This window comes from Platalea leucorodia, assembly GCF_965183815.1.
Source record: "Platalea leucorodia genome assembly, chromosome: 7".
NCBI lineage: Eukaryota > Metazoa > Chordata > Aves > Pelecaniformes > Threskiornithidae > Platalea > Platalea leucorodia.
Window position 1 is genome coordinate 20,382,423 of NC_138829.1, and position 19,969 is coordinate 20,402,391.

The following is a 19,969-nucleotide window of genomic DNA, read 5'->3' on the forward strand; positions in this document are numbered from 1 at the left end:
CACAAATCCAGTTCAGAAAATTCTGCAAAATATGTTTGTTTACATCTTGCCTATCCTTTCAAATCCAAATTTGTCAAAGTCCCTGACCAGGTTCTTTTAGAGGATTTAATGTTTGATATTAAACATACTTATTTGATATATTTGGCGTTATATGGGATTTTGATTCAGTAGAGTGATACAGCAATATACTGAAATCACAACGCAAGCAATTGCAATATACAGATGAATCACCAGAAAAACGTGGTTCTTGTTACTGGTCTCTATATGATCACTGTCACGATGCTGGGCATCTCCGGTCACCAGGAAGCAATACGTGGATTGAAGTGAGGTCAAGCCCATTGCTCTCTTCAAAGTTTGTTTTGTTAGTTGTTCACTTTTCATACTTCATGTTGGGCTGTGTCACATGCACACTCTCTGGTCTGGCTAGCTCAGGAAGACATTATTTATTCTTTTATTTATTATGCTTTGTTAGTTGTCTTGGGGAACCTGATGATTCACTGGTGCAGCTGTGTTATCTAAAACAAAGGTTACCCTCCAGTCTGTTGAGGTGTTGAGAGAAATTCAGCTTGCTTTACAGTACATTCTTCCCCAAGTTCGCTGGTTTTTATGCTCTTCTCTGAGCTCTACTCCACTGTGGGGGTGTGCTGGTTGGTAACAAGATTTTCTAGTTCTTAGGAGAACCGAGAACATCATTTAATCTCCCTTTTTGAGAAGTCAGTGTATTGGCTTATGTCTGGAAAGGCATCACCCATATTTTTTGCGATGGGTATGCAGTAACTGTAAAACTAGTCTGTGTGTACACCTCCCATTCAGTAGTAGGACTGGAATTGAACTGCTTGGAAGTATAGTTGGAATTGAAACTAATGTTTCTTCCAAGAACATTTTCAAAGATGGAATAGAAAGGTTGGATTTTGCAGTATCTGAAAAATTGAAGTTGGCATTAATAAATAGGGAGCATGGATAGCAATCGTATTTAACTTGTTTATTTTTCTTTTCATAATCTTGGAGCTTTTCAGACAGTAAAGAAATTATGTTATTGGGAATAGGCTTCTGTCTTTGGGAAAAAAAATTACTTAATTTTGGGGTTTGCTTTTGCTTTTACAAACTCACTTTGATAATCTACATGGAAATTGAAACTGAATTTGTCTTTAATGCGTGTAGGTATTAACTGCTGAACAGCAAAAACCACTTTGTCCTAAAGATTTGCAAAGCTTTCATTTATCAAAATTAAGATGTCACAATTCATGCATAAACTGAACAAAAAGACTTAATTTTCTTTAAAAACAAAACTCAAAATCACTTGGTTTCTTTTTATCCAATCTTTAATACTGTTAGTCTTTCTGTTGAGAATTTCTGTAGGAAAAATAACATTTTGACTGGTTAACAGGTACAGTAAAAGCAAACTGTTGGCTAATATGGTCAATGAGTTGTGTCAAAGCTGTGCAAAATACCTTCACAGTTGAAGACAAGACAGGCTGCTGTGCATAGGAAGATCTCAAACTCTTATTTTTCTGTATTTTCTTGGAACAATCTTTTTGTTCTTCCTGGTTTTACAGTTTAACTGGCTTCAGACTCTTTCTGAATATTAAAGATTTAATGAAATTTGTACGTTTTGGGTCTTGTTGGATTCTGTTTTGAGAAAGGATTCAGAAAGGAATAGTTACTCATACATGTTTTGAAGTATCAACCAAAAGACTCTTAAAGCTTTTAACTGTTTTTAATCTTTCGTTTGTTTCCAAGAAGGCTGAAGAAAATATTTTTTCTTTGTATCTCCTGAACTTGTAAAATAAATTCTTAAATTCTGCAAGTTATATGTAATTAAAGGTAAACACATGTAGTTTCATTAACTTCAGTGAGATTATTCCTTTTTGCAAATGTCTCCTGACTGCTACTTGCCATGTGTGCTATATATAATTATATATAGTAAACATTATAAATCAGAAATATGTTGTTATCTGAGAAGATCTTACTTCTTTCTGATCATGATGTTGTAACTGAAGAGACGCATCTGTGGAATCTTTGGCATAAGATGTTATATCTTTAGTTTTTTTCTACATCGAAATGTAGCTATTGCTTCTAATTCAAATATGTTATGAATTTGTTATCATTCAAAATGATGACTCTAACTTTCATTAATATATTGAGTTATTTTTATTTTTTTATTTAATTTGGACATTTTTAGCGTTTGGTCTCAGTTGGTTTGGATTCGAAAAACACAGTTTGTGTATGGGACTGGAGAAAAGGAAAACTGCTATCAATGGCTCCTGGTCATACAGACAGAGTAAGTATAACTAAAGAATTTGAGTGTCAATGTAATTGTAGTTTGTTAAACCATGTCTGTGTATACATACTAGAGCTATCTCTGAACAAAAAACATTTTACGTTTTAGAAATTGAATTTTCATAAGGCTTGGATATGTATTAAGATATGTGAAGATCTTTAAGATATGTACATTTATTTCTAAAATAAAATACGTAACTCACCGTTTATTTGTGTATGGTTTGTTGAGGCTGTAAGCAGGTAGAGGAAGTGCAAAATTAATGCGCTTCCTATACCCTAGTCCCATATGGGAAATCAAAATGCAAATAATCTCTTAAATTTTTCTAGTCTGTAAATGAACCTTTATGTTGTTTTATCATGTGTTGTAATTACTCTAGGGATAAAAAAACAAATAGAACTAATATGAGCTATACATTGCAATTTCAGTATTGAATAAGGGGGTAAAAAAGTCATACTGATAGTTCCATTTAAAGCATTTCAGACTATCTGTTAATTTGTTACAAGTTTTTACTGTTTTAACTGTCCCATGCTAGAAAGGTCCTCTCTGCTGACGTCCTTGGGTTTTTTTTATGCAGATATTTGATATTTCTTGGGATCTCTACCAGCCAAACAAGCTTGTCAGCTGTGGTGTAAAACACATCAAGGTAATGAAATAGATGTTAATTCATAAAATATTTAAGCTGCAGTATTTTATACTCTATAAAATATATAAAAATAGAATCTAAAAGGAATATATAATATGAAAGGTCCTCTGTAAGAATAATATTACTTCTTAGGAACTGCAATAATGGATCACACCTGACTACACTAGACATTTTATGAGATATACATAGTAGAAAACAGACCATCTCTGCTCAAAAGAGTTCATGCCCCGACAGAAGGAATGCAGAAGGAATGAAACAGTTGTCAGTACCATTGTATGTAATGTTTGTAATATAATTTAAGATTTAGGTTGTCTAAAACATGCTGTTTGAAATCCCAAGTAGCATAAGACAGGATGCTCGCCTTAAACGTGTGTCCAGGTACTCAAGTTTCTGATTGTTGAACAATTAATGAATTGTTACACTGCAGAGGTGAAATGAGTTGAAAAACCATTTCTTACAGTTTGAGAGAGTATGGGGATACAGTGGAAAGAGAAAGGAAAATACTTGATCTTTCTATTAATTCTTTTCTTTCCCTGCTGTTACTCCTCCCTTTGTCATTTTGAACACTCTGTACCTGTTACAGGATTCACAATTTGGACGGTTCATGTCTTTTTCAAGCAGTGTTTCAGAGAAACACTCTGTTTTGTTTGATCCTTGTACCAACTGCCGTGCAGAAACAGCTTCTTTTTCAGATTTAACTCTGTCAGCAGGATTATCAATGCTTGACTGCCATCAAATATGTTCCCTAAAGTCACTGCCTTCTCCCATGTGCTGTCTTCTGTGTTACCACGTAACAGCAGTAGATGGCAGCTTGAAAGTTCTGTATTTCTCTTATGTGTAGGTTCCTATGGTGGGAAAATGTGTTGCTTTTTATACAATGAACTTTTAGATTAGTATATATTAATGGTTTATTGGAAAAAGTGTTCAATGTGTTGGCTAGATTGCATACGTCTTTGATTTAGCATAGTGTTTAGCATGTCATTTACAGATTTCAGTGAGCTTGATTAATAATGATCTTTTTTTCTACTTCAAGATCTAAAAGGACTGTTACGCCAATAGTGAGCTAATATTTGCCAGCAGAGATGTAGTATATTTAAGGTGGCTTTATGATGTCAAAACATATCTATCTAGATAAGTAAAAGTTCATTTGAGCGACTTTTAAGGCTCTACGAAGCCTTTTTAAATAACAGTAACATTTTTAAAATAATTGGTGTTTCCTTTGAGAAAACATTAACTAAAAATCTGAATCCTAGAGATTTATAGGCATTTAGATCAGGCAAGAGATTTTTGTTGATGTGTGTTTTTCTTAAACCTTGTGCATGGGAGAAGGCAGTGACTTGTTTTTTCAGATATCAGTAATTACTTTTATGTTTGTAACGCTATCTTATTTTTTCCTCACATGATATTTTATGCAAATTGTAATGCTACTTAATCAAGTTATGTAGATAATTCCAAGTGAACTGATATTGAGGAATTACTTTTCTTAGATATGTTACGTACTTCCACATTGGAGCTAGGTGTTTGATTTATGCAGCGATTGTGCAGTTACTTCTCAAGCAACAACATAATCTGTGGCCTGTGTGCTTTGGTTAAAGAAATACTAGTTAAGACACAGGGATTCGTCTAATCAGTATATGGTTATTTCTTAATTATAGTATTGCTGGTATAAAAATCTGTTTGTTGTAACTGCTTACATTATCCTGTATTAATTGAAGTCTCTGCTCAGAATTTTGAATAGGTTATTGGTAACAGAGAGACTTGCTGTGAAACACAGTTTTGTAAACATGTATACAGGGAACATGCTGAGACAATATGGGTAACCTGCCAGGAGTGATGAAATAAATGCGTTCACATTTTGCACTGGATTACTCCAGCAGCTTGTTGACTTTCCAGTACACGTTTACATGTTTGGACAGGAGGGTTTGAAGGGAATATGCAAATGCTGCTTGTCTGCAGAGATCTCAGAAACTAGAGTGTAGCTGGAGATTCGGTTGGCAAGTATTGTGCTCTGACAAGAGACTTTGCAAGTCTTTAGTTTAGGAGTCATTAGTACATGTTGGATCACCTAGGAGGAAATTCACTCTCTTGTGATTGCTGTAATCACATGCTAACAGTTTATTAGAAAGTTCTTCAAAAATGTCTGCCTTAGATGGCTGCTTTGCATGATCAGTGGTTCTGATGAGAAGCACTAAGTCTGTAATAAAACCAGCTGCTTTCCAACAGAGCAAATGGCAGCCTTATCAGAAATTTACATGCTTAGATTGCATCTTTAAATGCCTACAATAACATAAAGTACAAGTGCAGCATTTTCAGAGTGGAAGTCTTACATCAAAGAAAGATCAGATAATTCTATTATGAAATGCTTTTCAAAAATAACTGAAAATACAACTGACTCACAAATTATAATTTGAAAGAATTTCAGTTTGATTTAATACTGATACCCCGAAACTCCTTCCCAACTAGTCTGCTATGCTGATTTTATGGAAAGATAAATTTGGTTAATAACATAAAAACTTGTTAACCAACTGGAGGGAGGGGAAGGGAAAGCAGGGAAAAGATTATGAATGATGATGTCTTTTGGATGTAAGGTACTTTTCTTTCAGATGTATATATTAAAGTATAGGATATTAGCGAAATATCCATCTTTCTAAATCATTTTACATTGCAGTTCTGGAGCTTGTGTGGCAATTCATTGACACCAAAACGTGGTGTTTTTGGCAAAACTGGTGATCTCCAAACTATACTGTGCCTAGCCTGTGCAAGGGATGAAGTGACATATTCTGGTGCACTGAATGGAGATATATATGTATGGAAAGGAATCAACCTTGTACGGACAATACAGGGAGCACATGCTGTAAGTATATCTCTTTTAAATTAATATAAAATGTGAAATAGATTTCTGGAGAGCTGGGAAGTGCAGTGCAAGATCACCTGGTCTGTGTTCCTAAACAGTTTCAATGATAGAGACTCAGTATGTCTAATTTGAAATTTTTTTTTATTCCTTTCTTTTTGTGGCTTAAGATCGCTGTTATGGTAGAAAGTGAATGCTAGATTGAGAAATACAGGTTTATGTACTATTTATTTACTGTCTCCCATTATCATTGATGGGGGGCTTAGTAATCAATAGAGCCTGGAATGCATTTAAGTTTACCCTTAAGTAGACATGTATTACTGTGTTCAGTTACCCATGTGTGGGTATATATAGTGACATTTTATATACTGGAGTTGAGTATGTAGTTGCCTCCCCCGAAGAATATAGATCTGCTTTATCTGACTTTTCTTTTGTCAATGTCTGTCTGATTAATCCAAAAGCATCCCAGAAGGCCTGGACTCCTATATTTAGGCAATTGGTGTTGAAACAAAGAAACAGGTCCCCAGAGAGGCTGTGGAGTCTCCATCCATATCTCTGTCCATTTGGAGATACTCAGAACACGGCTGGACACAGCCCTGAGCAGCCTGCTGTTGTCTGACGAGCAGGGGTTTGGACTAGAAGCTCTCCAGAGTTTTCTCCCGACGCCAGCTGTTCTGGCATTCCGTGAATTGAGTCCTACTGGCTGCTTGTCCGATAGCTCTCTGGCGTCAACTGATTCAATGAACTGTAATGTAATCCCAAACACCTAGCTCGTTTGTAGACACATATGTTTAGTCATTTTAGCTTGACTCACTCACTCTTCCTTGTCCTATGTTGCTGCCTTTTACTGTATTAATTCAGCTTTTTAGAACAGTATACAGCTTTGAAAAGTGAAGACATATCAGTGAAAGTTTTAATAAAATTTTTCAAAAGTGCTTGGTAAGATTTTCTTTTACTTTTAAACAAAAGGTTTAATGCGACTATGAAGTGATTATATTTTTGCTATGTAAGTTTTCATTATATTTTCTGTATTCTTTCAAAGCATATGGTTTTGTGATTAAAGCAGGCAGCAAAAAACCACTTAGTGGTTTGCAATCTAATTTGTGCATGCCAAACTATGAGAGTCCTCATTTCCTCTCATGGTAGTAAGACATATATGGTAATTTAATGCAAGATTCAACTTCTAACTTGTCCAAGTATCACTTCAAAAACAAAGCCAATCAATTTCTCATTGTCTTACCCTACGAGGCATGAAACTGCTAAGGTAACTTTATGAAGCTATATTGTTTGAAGGTTGATTTTCATTCTGGAAAGCACTGTACTTTCTAGATAATATTTGAAGTTCCCTTATTAACAATTTAAAATAGTGTGAAAATACAAGCATATGAGTTCCTATATTGCAGCTTCGAAATTCTAGGTCAAAAGCAGTAACAGTTAATTATTCTTTCTTATAAGAATGCATTTGTTTTAACTAGCGGTATTGGACTGGATGGGATGATGTGTGTAACTGAAGTATTAGAATTGTTCTTTATGATTTGATCAGGTAGAATGGATGGGACAAAAAGTGAATGATACGTATGTGGGAGAGGGTGCAGTCAGTCTGTAGGAAGGAGACTCTTTGTTTACTGATAATTTAGAAATGTACGTTCAGGACAGTTGTGGCTTGTTGAAGTAACTAATAATTTAAAAGCAATTGGACTGCTTATTCAGACAGCTGTATAATGACAGTGTATCTGATGATGAGCAAAAGTAAACTTATGAAGAACATCAGTGTGGGAAACATATCCTCGACTCTATTTTGCATTTGAGATTTCTTTATATACATATAAAGATGTGTATGTGTATATTTTTTTTTATATACATACATCTACCCCCCCCCCCCCCCCCCGCCAATCTATGGAAATACTAAATGTATTCAAGAAGGCCCAAATTATAAACCAAGAAGTATGAGGGGATAGTCTAGCCTTCAAATATTCCCTGATTCTTACTCTATACCTTCAGTTCTGGTTTTAGTGTTCGTATTTAGTGTTCAATGGTGTTCTGTTCTATTCTGTATTTTCCTAAGGTGATGTGGACATTTACTTTTTGATATTGAAGTTAGTGAAATGAAATTTTTAAAATGTTAATATTGCATATGCAGACCTGGATTCCCAGAGGAAAGAGTGCATTTTCTCTCCTATCCAAAACTGATCAGGAAAATACCCTCCCATCCTCTTTGGTGCTGTAGGAGACACCTGTCCTGTATCTTCACATATTTGTTACTTGAAGTATTTAGAATTGCAACAGTTTATGCCTCAGAATAATGCAGTGCTTTTCAGCTGTTTCAGTGTGAAATGACCCAACTGATAAACGTAGGATGATCAGAGCTTGTTGCTCCATTGCCCTATGTGCTGTGTCAGTTCTTTGTTGACCACAAGATCAAATTTGAAGTGCTCTGCTCCTTATCTTGAGTAGCGTCAGTGGACGGAGCGCAGGTGACCTTGGAGTAGGTCTCATCTAGCCTTCTATTTTTGGCTCTGTCCTTTAGGCTCAATGCAATTGTGCTTTGCAGTACTGAAAATTAAGTAGGGGCACTAGTCAATGGCTTTGGAATTCATTTTCACAAGAGATTAGAGTCACTACAAATCTCGCCAATTTCAGGGGAAAAAAAACCCAATAAAATCTCTTCTGGAAGCTTACTTTCCAACAAAATGAAACCTTGTTTTTCAATAAAATACAACCTTAAAGGATATTATTGTCAGACTATTGTAAGCACAAAATATAACAGCTTGGAATAAGAGTGTCTCTTCAGCCATACTAAACTATTACCATCATTTTTTACAGTTATTTTGTACTTAATTTTACAAATCATGTTCTTCTCGTCCATTCTTTTAAAAGAAAATGCAAGTGTAAATTGTAACATTTGTGATGTGCATACATTGTTAAAGCACAGTGTGCACAGAGTAGGGAATTGATATATATTTCCATTCAGTATGGTAGTGTTGGAATTGTCATCCCTGCATGCCTGTTTATCGTCCTACATCGTTACTCCTCGACAGGCTTGAATTAAACTGAAAATTTATTCAAGGAAAACATGTCTCATTATTTACATAAAGTACCATGTATTCCTTTCTTGCAGCATAAACAGTAGGTATCTGAGATGCAGGAAAACATTTTCTAGAGCCTGTTAGTGATGTGGGGATATAGTCCATCCAGCTGGCAATGGTCTGCATTAATATAGAAAACAGGTTATTTTCAAAGGTTGTCTATCTGTTGCAGTTACCTTAGCTGAAATGACGTTTTTTATTTTAAGAGTAATTCAACATGAAAAATAAAGCATGCTGACCCATATAAGCAACCGAGGAAACAGATAGCAAGTTGAACACTAGCAAGCAAAATAAGAATTCACAGCTAAGCCAGATTATCTGTCTTTTGTCGCAGCAATACTAAGAACTGCAGACAGAGGAAAGAAGAGTTTCCGGCAGATTCCTATCTGAGTTTGAGTAGAAACAAAAAGTTGAAAGCAAATAGGTTGAGATGACTGGAGAATTAGTTGGAAGAGGGCTGGAGAGTTCACTTAATGTAGACTTAGGAATGAAAAGTAGGAAAAGACGGAAATGAGCAGGGGTTAAGAGCAGAGGCGCAGACTTCATGTACAGGGAACGCTGGATGGCAATGGGAAACTCAAATTCTAGTTTTGCTGATTGCTCCTAAATAATAATACTAATAATGAAAGTTTTAAAAGGGAGAAAGAAAACAGAGCAACATGAAAGCATATATAAGTTCATTGGCACTGGTAGTACTTCAGGAGGTTATTTGTAGGCAGTGCATCTGATTCTGGAAAGTTAATATATACCTTGACTAAAAAAAAAATCTTTTATTAGATGTTGCATTTTTGTACCAGTGCAAAGAACAGGCTATAGATTCTTCTATTTGTTTTATCATCTTACATGTTCTAAACTCAAGGTCGTCCCTGACTATTAAGATATATATACAAGATGTCACTCAGGTATTAAAACAAAATAGTATGCTTATTTAAAAACACTGTACATTTTAAAGATTCTTGTGTGCTATGCCTTTGCCTTGCATAGTAAATGTACATAAGATGCTTTCGCAGCAGCTGAATAATTTATTTTGAGATAGTCTTTCAGAGGTACACATTAAAGTTGTGTGGATTGATGTCAGAAACTGAGGTTAAATAACAGGCTTGAGGTTAAATAACAGGCACTCTGTTAAAACTATTGCACGCCTATGTCAGTTGGCTGAATACTAATTAAATATAGATGGAAACAATATAATGAACTTAAATGAATGGTTTTAAGCTGGTATCATGTGCCAACACATTAAGTCATGCAGTATTTTTCTCCTACTGCTTAGACTAGTCATGGATTTGAAAGGTAACTGTCCGTTTATTTCAGCCAATGACAGGCGTATAGGCAACTATTTAACTTTTTTTTTATAGTAATATGCCCATTTTTTTAACTGTTTTATGGGTGATTTGTTAGATAGGAAGATTAAATCTCACAGTAGTGGCTCTCCACTGTAAACTTACTGACACCAACTTTAGATGTTTGCAATCCATTTCCTTGCTATGCAGTATATATTGGGAGAGACAATATCTTAGTTCTAAGTGCCCAACGTATGTGTTGCTTTACATGTTAGCATCTATGTCCTGAATTGTATCTAGGAGGAAAAAGGAGGCACTGGAGTTCTTACTGAACTGGTATAATGTCTCTGTTCTCCATATTGCTCAGTAGTAGTCAGTTGCTTCTGAAGTTCCCATATGATCTTTCAAGCTTGGTCCTAATTATAGGGAACTGCAGTGATATGTGTTAGGGATTGCATAGTCAGAGTTAGTGTGGTGGATTTTATAGAAATCCGTCATTTAGATAAATTTATTTTGATTTTTGTCCATTGGAGGCAAGATAGGTCCAGCAGCAATAGAAAACCTGAGACTACCTCACTATTGGAAGCTTCTTGGATACAAGCAGTGGCAAAATATTCATGCAGTAGAGGTCATCTTTGTCAAGCTCTTCTTGTACTTCTCCAGCTTTCAATAATGAGTTCTGATAGATCTGGGCATTTATTTCTTTGCTCTCATTCAACTCTTTTTTTCGAATTTAAGGGAACACAGATGTGATACCAGCTGGTTATATTGGAAAAATAGGAAATATTCTGCATTCTGAGAAAACTGCTGGTCAATTTGAGGTGTTATTTCCAGAATTTTCCCATTCGGGAAAGGAAGTGTAATGAAAAATTTGTAACAGAAGAATGCAGTCTGTATGTCAAACTTCGTAACTTTTAAGATGGAAGACTTTGATCTACGCCTTTTACTTTCATTCAGGAGCACAATCAATCTTTGTTGCTCACATTATTCAGTTGGATCAAAGTCAGTGCAATTGTTTGCCTCTCATTACTGCTAGAAGGCTATTGACCATCAAGAATCAAATTATGTTAATGACAATTTCAGGCTGAAGGATTAAGAAAAGCACGAAGACTCCAAAGTTGATTTGCATTGACAATCTTAACAGTTTCTAAGAGGAAAGATTTAGTGGAAGAATTATGACTGGCCAAGCTACCAAAGTAAAGTAGCTGTCTTTTCCCCATTAAGTGTAGGCCTAACAATTAAATGAAGAGTAGCTAAGCTCAGCTTCTTCCATTAGGTACTTATAGTCCCCATTAATATGGGACCTTTTTTCTATTTTCCATATAATTCTTCTATTCCAGTGGCACATAGGCTGAAATGAGAGTGTCCTATTGCATTTCGAGAGATTGAGCAAGCACAACATCTGCCAAATCTCCTTGACAACCAGTATGTCCTTTTCAAGATAAGGATATTCTGTGAAATGGAAAACAGATTAATCCTGGATCCACTTGGTCTTATCTTCAGAACATTCAGCCAGCTTCCCACATCGCCAAATGTCTGATTCTTTTTTTAATACTGACTAATTAAATCATGGATTTCGGAAGGACTTAATTAGAGAAAAGAGAATAATTCTATTATCAAGGTTGCATTCCAAAAAGAGCTTTAAAAGATTTAAATATGCCAGAACTTGGGCAGAATTCAGTATATGGTACAAAATGAGCCAAAATTCCTCTAGCCTTTTATTTGCTCAATGACCCTAAAAGGTTAACGCAGTAAAACAGACAGATATACACACACAGAGACAGAAAGAAATACACTTTGGGTTGTATTTTCAAAAATCTCTAGGCTCTTAAAGAAACAGAAAGAGGATTTTCAGGATGTTGGAGATAATGGGAGTTAGCCTTCTAATCTGCTTATGACTTAAAAATTCTACTGCGTTTCTGTTTAGGCAAGTAGTACTCCTGAAAATATGGCTTGTCTTAAGTCTGTATCCTGAGGATGGACATGACACGTCAAAAAATTTGAATTCTGTCACCATAGTCTTTCAGTTTTGATTGTCATTTGACATTCTAGTAATAATATGCTTTTTTTTGTGAAACCTGAGAGATTTCTTTTTTTCTCAACTTGAAAAATTATATCCTTGTTACCTGTTGCTAAAGAAGCAATTTAGATAATGCATCATATTTACATCAAATATAGTGGGTATAGGGATACAGTATCTTTATTTTAATAAGATATATCATCCTTGCCTGTTAGTTATCCTGAAGAAAACATGTATCAAGTGAGTTAAAGAAAATGTGTTAGGTTTTGTTTCCTGATGTCCACCTTTAAAATAAGAGCTTATATTATGTATTTTTTAAATGGTGTAAAGTGATCACTGTTTTTATTAGATTTTGCTTCTAAACTTAAAATTTAAATCAATCTTCCTTGGCTTAAAATGTAAAAAAACCCCAGATCTTTTTTGCCTGGTTGCACAGAAGCTGAGTAATAGCAACAAAGACCCTGAACCAAGCCTAACAGAGACCAGTGGACATTTTCCTGCTGACATTTGTGAGAGTTGGAGCAGGCCCTAAGGCAAGAGGATATGAAACTAAACTCTTTCTAGGGATAAGAAGCAGCGTCACTATGATCATCATCGTCAGGATGAAAGAAGTATTGCAACAATTCTCTTATCTTACTGCTTGTTACTGAAAGTGAATTCTGCTCAGCTCGAGTTTGTTTCCCTGTCTGACTCTTTCAGATTTAACGCTTGTATTAGTTGCATATGTTTATGCTATTTTCAACAGTGTAACAGGTAGGAAGATGGTTCCAGCATGGACAAGAGTTCTACTTTCCATACTGGTATCTCTAATCCGTGTATATTGTTAAAAATAACTTTCTTCTCTCTTTAGGCAGGAATTTTCAGCATGAATGCATGCGAAGAGGGGTTTGCCACTGGTGGCAGGGATGGCTGTGTTCGCTTGTGGGACTTAAATTTTAAACCAATTACTGTGATTGATCTCAGGGAAACAGACCAGGGATATAAAGGTAAAAAGAAGTTTGTCACTTTTGATATACTGATAAGGTAGGAAATTCACCAGTGTTTTGAACACGAAAAGACTTTAAAAAAACAAACCAAAACAAAACCAAAAAGGTTGTTTTGTGTATGTTATTGTGAACTATTTGCTAGAAAAGCAATTTGGTTATGCCCACTAGTATGAAGGTTATGTAGTCCTTCAAAGTTACTGTAAAACATACTATGAAGTTGTAGACACAGAGATTTAAATTTTTTTCTTTTAAACCAATAAAATGCACATTTTTTTTTTTTATAGCACAGCAGTTTTTAACAAGGAACAATAATGCTTTAAGAGAACTTAGAAGAGACAGTGAGATCTACAATGTAAAACAGCAGAGCAGAGAAACTGCATTTGCTACTTATCCAAATTTTCATAAAAACTTTTTAAAAATCCTATCTTTAATAAATTCAGTTTCCTGGCTATTTTCCCTTCAGTCTTTTTTTCTTACTGTATCCTTTTGAGGATTGACTTTATGACCTGTCCTTCTACTCATTTTCTTAATTGCATTTTCTGCTGCTCCTATGCCTCACCTTTTGGTAATTTTATCTGTGAACACAAACTCAAGTTCTGTATCCCTGTGAATGGCTCGCAGAGCAATTAGTTGACTCTAGATATATCTCCAAGTAGTCAAATTGTTTTTCAAAATATCTCCCTCCACCATAAGAAGTTCCAAATTTCTAAACCAGATGTCTTAATCATCCTTCATCGAAGATTCTAGTTGTTTCTTTCTTTATTTTTTAATCACTGTGGACAATATAGCCCTATAATGTCTGGATTATAGGGCTGAATGGTAAGGTGGTTATATTCACCAGTTTGTTAATTCACCAGTGCAGCACAATAGGAACAAATCTGTAAAGCAAAACAGTTGATGTGGAGGGTTAGAGTAGCACAACAGATATGCGTTTTGAGGAGTGTTTGAGGGGCGTTAGCTCTAGTCTGGTTCAGTGGACTGAACATTGTATTGCAGTTGGAGCGCACTGAGTGCACTGCTGGAGTACATCTTGCAGTTCTGTTTCATATGGAGGGAGTCTTATTTGTGCATTTGAAGGCTAACTTGTAATGCAAAGCATGATAAGTAGGCACGATCAGGAGCTTTGCTTTGACAGCTGGCTTTGTCAGAATTAAAACATCAGTGCAGATGCACCAGACTGGCTTCCTAACCCACCCATTCACTGTTTCCAAGTCTTGCAATTTTTTTTCCAATGTAAATTTAATAACATAAGGCTCTTCTTTTTCCTCTACATAGTTAAAAATATTTTTCAGAAGCACATCAACTCATACCATTACAATATTCCTTTCTCTCATCTGATAGATATAATCTTGTCACACATATTAATCCAGAGTAGTTTTTCAAAGCTCATTCTTGAGCTACTCTCCACAAAAGTCAGGGTTTAAGCAAAGTGAATTAAGTTAGGCATTGTTACCATCTGGTTATCTACACCTGAAACTGATAAAATTGAGTTGCGCTATCAGAATGTAATAAATACGGCCTGTTTTAAAAGGTGCACATTCCTAAAATTGGGCGCCTAAGACTGGCTTCTCAGTGTACAGCTGTCCTAACTTCCATTTTATTATTCCCAACGTTATCTACAAACACTTGCAGCCTGTGAGTGCTCACCTCTACTGTAAGCCTGGAAACTAATTCAGTTGTTAGAAATGCATGTTAAATTCCATGATAAACCCTTTTCATCTCTTTATATGTTGTTTCAGTTTGATTTATTTTTATTTTTTATTTAGTGGGAAAAATAATTCCAGATACTATTAAGATGTTACAAAGATTTGGTTTAAGGGGAGCATCTCAGAAACAAGCTGGGGAGAACTGGGCTCTTTGACTGTCTTACATATAATGAATGTTCCACTGATGCTTCTGTCACTTATATAATTTAAGTTCATCTAGCTAATACAAAGGTCCATGGTTTGACCAGAAATTGCAATTTATATTGTCTGCTACCTTTGTTGAAATTTGAAGACATTAAACACATAATTTCAGATGCAAATGTCAGTATTATCTTTCTCTATCATAGATCTTGTAATATAAGAATTGGCTACATGTCCTTTATTAAAATAAGGCTCACATTTTATTTTAGAATTTTTGTAATACTAAGCTTGAAAAGTTAATGTTCCAAGGGCAATATGTGTTGTATAGAATAGATAGAAGGAGTAAATGGAGGAATAAGAGAAGGTATATGGATACTTCTTGACATTTTCTTGCTTTTGTGTTTTGTCATGTGCTACGTTACCTTTGTTTCACAAGTTTTCAGGATGTATCTCTCACCAACAATGTCTTCTGCAGGTCTGTCTGTAAGAAGTGTTTGCTGGAGGGGAGACCATATACTCGTCGGGACACAAGATAGTGAAATTTTTGAAATTGTGGTGCATGAGCGTAATAAGCCTTTCCTGATAATGCAGGGGCACTGTGAAGGAGAGCTGTGGGCTTTGGCTGTCCATCCTACAAAACCGCTAGCAATGACTGGAAGTGATGATCGATCAGTCAGGTTAAATCTTGTTTGTTTTATTGTTTAACTGTGTACAGTTTTATACAAACAGCTCATTTTGTAGATAACCTAATTGGAATGTATACATTTTAAAGGTATTAAAATGTGGCATTGAAGTGCTTCTGAACCAGTTAAGTTATGCATGAAATTAGTGCTCTCCAGTAATGAAATATAGTGGAAATGTATATTTCACAAAAATGAAATGTACAAAATTTGAACAAGTTTCGTTTAGCCTAACATTAAGCACTCATACACAAGTATCCTGTAAGTCTTTCCTTTTCAGGAGTTATGTTAGGCATTCACAGGTTACAATGAAAAAAATTGTAATAAAAACTTGCAATTTTTACTCTTACCATATTCACTTTTTCACATGCTGTAAATTAACTTCTAGCTAGGGAATTTCATCAAACTTAATGCATGCATAGTAAATAGAATCTATACTCTGAGAAAATGCAGTAAGTTACTCCCTTTTACAAGTTCATCTTTTTTTGTCAACACCTTTTCTCTTCTTTCTTAAAAATTAAATGTGTTGGCATTTTTGTTAAATATCTTAAGTGTAATGTGGTTAAGCAAAACAGTAGTCAAATTATGAGTATTGAAATAATGCTCTAGAATTGTCTGAGCAGTCAGGGATCAGGTTAGGAAAGCTGAAGCCCCGATAGAACTAAATCTGTCCAGGGATGTCAAGGGCAACAGGAAAAGCTTCTATAAGTATGTCAGTGATAAAAGGAAGACTAGGGAAAATGTGTGTCCTCTCTGGAAGGAAATGGGGAGACCTGCTTACCTGGGATATGGAGAAGGCTGAGGTACTCAATGACTTTCTTTGCCTCAGTCTTCACCAGCAAGTGCTCTAGCCACACCACCCAAGTCACAGAATGTAAAGGCAGGGACTGGGAGCATGAAGAACCGCCCACTGTAGGAGAAGATCAGGTTCAAGACCATCTAAGGAACCTGAAGGTGCACAAGTCCATGGGACCTGATGAGGTGCATCCACGGGTCCTCAGGAAACCTGCAGATGGACTTGCTAAGCCACTGTCTATCATATTTGAGAAGTTGTGGCAGTCCGGTGAAGTTCCCGCTGACTGGAAAAGGGGAAACATAACCCCCATTTCTAAAAAGGAAAAAAAGGAAGACCCGGGGAACTACAGGCCAGTCAGCCTCACCTCTGTGCCTGGCAAGATCATGGCAGAGATTCTCCTGGAAACTATGCTAAGGCACATGGAAAATAAGGAGGTGATTGGTGACAGGCAGCATGGCTTCACTAAAGGCAAGTTATGCCTGGCAAATTTGGTGGCCTTCTATGATGGTGTTACAGCATTGGTGAATAAAGGAAGAGCAACAGATGTCATCTACCCGGACTCGTATAAAGCATTTCACACTGTCCTGCATGACATCCTTGTCTCTAAATTGGAGAGACATGGATTTCACAGTTGGACCAGTTGGTGGATAAGGAATTGGCTGGATGGTCGCACTCAAAGAGTTGTGGTCAATGGCTCGATGTCCAAGTGGAGATCAGTGGTGAGTGGCATTCCTCAGGGGTCGGTATTGGGACCGGCAGTGTTTAACGTCTTTGTCGGCGACATGGACAATGCGATTGAGTGCACCCCCAGCAAGTTTGCCGACGACACCAAGCTGTGTGGTGTGGTCGACACGCTGGAGGGTAGGGATGCCATCCAGAGGGGCCTTTACAGGCTGGAGAGGTGCGCCTGTGCAAACGTCATGAAGTTCAACAAGGCCAAGTGCAAGGTCCTGCACATGGGTTGGGGCAATCCCAAGCACAAATACTGGCTGGGCAGAGAATGGATAGAGAGCAGCTCTGAGAAGGACTTGGGGGTGTTGGCTGATGGGAAACTCAATGTGATCCGGCAATGTGCGCTTGCAGCCCAGAAAGCCAACCGTATCCTGGGCCACATCAAAAGAAGCGTGGCCAGCAGGTTGAGGGAGGTGATTCTCCCCCTCTGCTCCACTCCTGTGAGATCCCACCTGGAGTACTGCATTCAGCTCTGGAACCCCCAACGTAAGAATGACATGAACCTGTTAGAGCAAGTCCGGAGGAGGGCCATGAAGATGCTCAGAGGGCTGGAGCACCTCTCCTATGAGGACAGGCTGAGAGAGTTGGGGTTGTTCAGCCTGAAGAAGAGAAGGCTCTGGGGAGACCTTATAGCAGCCTCCCAGTACCTGAAGGGTGCCTACAAGAAAGCTGGAGAGGGACTTTTTCCAAGGGCACGTAGTGATAGGACAAGGGGTAATGGCTTTAAACTGAAAGAGGGCAGATTTAGATTGGATATAAGGAAGAAGTTCTTCACTATGAGGGTGGTGAGGCACTGGCACAGGTTGCCCAGAGAAGCTGTGGATGCCCCATCCCTGGAAGTGTTCAAGGCCAGGTTGGATGGGGCTTTGAGCCCCGGGGTGTAGTGAAAGGTGTCCCTGCCCATGGCAGGGAATTTGGAACCAGATGATCTTTAAGGTCCCTTCCAACCCAAACCATTCTATAATTCTATGAATTCCAGATATATATTGTAAATGATAGATGTTGTAATGCATCTTGTAGTAAAAACTTACATGTTATAATATTATCTAGTTATATGTAAGGAGTTATGAATAATGACTTGTTAACAGGGAAGGATATGTTTACTGAGCAAAGGCTTTAATTGTTCTTTAATGTTCTTGGCTAAAATGATTAACATAATCGTGGAATTTTCACAGAGTGGTCTAAAAGTATATATTGTCATATGTTGTCATTTTTATATTCAGAAAGTCAAAATTATTCTGCCTCTGCATTTCCTCATTAGCTATTTTCTCACGATTTTAAATACAAGAACATTCTTTGCTGTATGCAAAATTCACACTTTTGTGTTAAATTTTCTTTGTGGAAAATTATGTTAAAATAGGACACTACCACATCCAGCGTTCTGCAGAAATGGCAGGCTTTGTGCTATCTATGACACAGCTACAAACCACTCCTTACATTTGTAATTATTACTTCATTTTAGAATTTGGAGTTTAATAGACCATGCTCTGATTGCCCGGTGCAATATGGAGGAGCCCATTCGCTGTGCTGCGGTTAGTACTGATGGAATCCATCTTGCTCTTGGAATGAAGGATGGCTCTTTCACCGTGCTTCGAGTCAGGTATGTTACAAAAATTAAAAATAGATACATTATTAACTTTTTCAAGCATTTTATCTAATTGCTTTTATAAATTGTATGCATATTGACACTGTAGTGACCATACATGAGGAGATCACTTACATTTCTGTTTTAAATTACCGATCTGGAGGGTGCTCAGATCTTTTAAATGTGTGTGCTACATGTGTTCATGTTGTCCTATAACAGCACATTTGAAAAAGTGTATTGGTCAATTTGCAAAGAATGGCAGTGTTCTAGGAAGTGTTTTACTTTAGGTTTTAGCTTTGTTAATTATTCTCGAATTATTAAGAAATAAATTTTCACTACTTCCTACATTGTTTCCATGTGTTGGAATGCTGCTGTCAGTACAGCACGCATACAAAGACAGTGCTGCCTTGTTGCTGTGATCCCACAGTTTTAAAGGGGAAATGAGATCTGTGTGTCATGTCAGTGAAATTTTCTTCCCTTAGTGAATAAAGATCTGGTAATCTACCTGATTCATTTTTTTTGTGGACCCAGCTTGAACAGTTCCTTTTGTTCGCTCTCCTTCAGCCCAGTGCAGCACCTTCTTGTGTCACTGTTCCCTTCTCTATTTTTTGGCCATGAAACCCTACCCAACTCTAAAAATAGCAGTGTTGTGTTTGTACATACAATAGTAAAATTCACTTCATAATTTCATAATTTTGTCCATTTTGTAAAACTGGGAACTTGACAGTATGATAAGGCTTTTCTGTACTTATGACATGCTTTCTTTCATACTACAGAGATATGACTGAGGTTGTTCATATCAAAGACAGGAAAGAAGCTATTCATGAACTGAAATATTCACCAGATGGGAATTTCCTAGCTGTTGGTTCCAATGACAGCTCTGTGGATATATATGGTGTTGTTCAGCGATACAAGAAAGTTGGAGAATGTGTTGGGTCTTTAAGTTTCATCACCCATATGGATTGGTCTTCGGACAGTAAATACCTACAGACCAATGATGGCAATGGGAAGAGACTTTTTTACAGGATGCCAAGTAAGATTCTGAGCTGCCTTTATGATATTTATTATTTATTACAGAAAGAATGTATAGTAGTTTCGTAAAAAACAGCCAAAAATAGATCCTGGTTCAAAGCACTGCATTATAGAGAATTTTTTTTCTACGTTTGTATAAATATTTGTTAT

The 19,969-nt window shown here is 36.6% G+C and overlaps 1 protein-coding gene across 2 annotated transcripts in view; it reads left to right on the forward strand.

Moving 5' to 3' along the window:
• EML5 (EMAP like 5) overlaps window positions 1–19,969 on the forward strand; it is a gene marked incomplete at its 5' end in the record, with an annotated part of 113,706 nt that overhangs the window by 23,091 nt on the left and 70,646 nt on the right. For both annotated transcript variants that reach the window (XM_082317232.1, XM_082317233.1), the window contains 7 exons: window positions 2,183–2,281; window positions 2,856–2,924; window positions 5,593–5,778; window positions 13,012–13,147; window positions 15,470–15,671; window positions 18,665–18,802; window positions 19,564–19,820. In XM_082317232.1, the coding sequence (XP_082173358.1) occupies window positions 2,183–2,281; window positions 2,856–2,924; window positions 5,593–5,778; window positions 13,012–13,147; window positions 15,470–15,671; window positions 18,665–18,802; window positions 19,564–19,820 (1,087 nt within the window). The remainder of the gene's footprint in view (window positions 1–2,182; window positions 2,282–2,855; window positions 2,925–5,592; window positions 5,779–13,011; window positions 13,148–15,469; window positions 15,672–18,664; window positions 18,803–19,563; window positions 19,821–19,969) is intronic.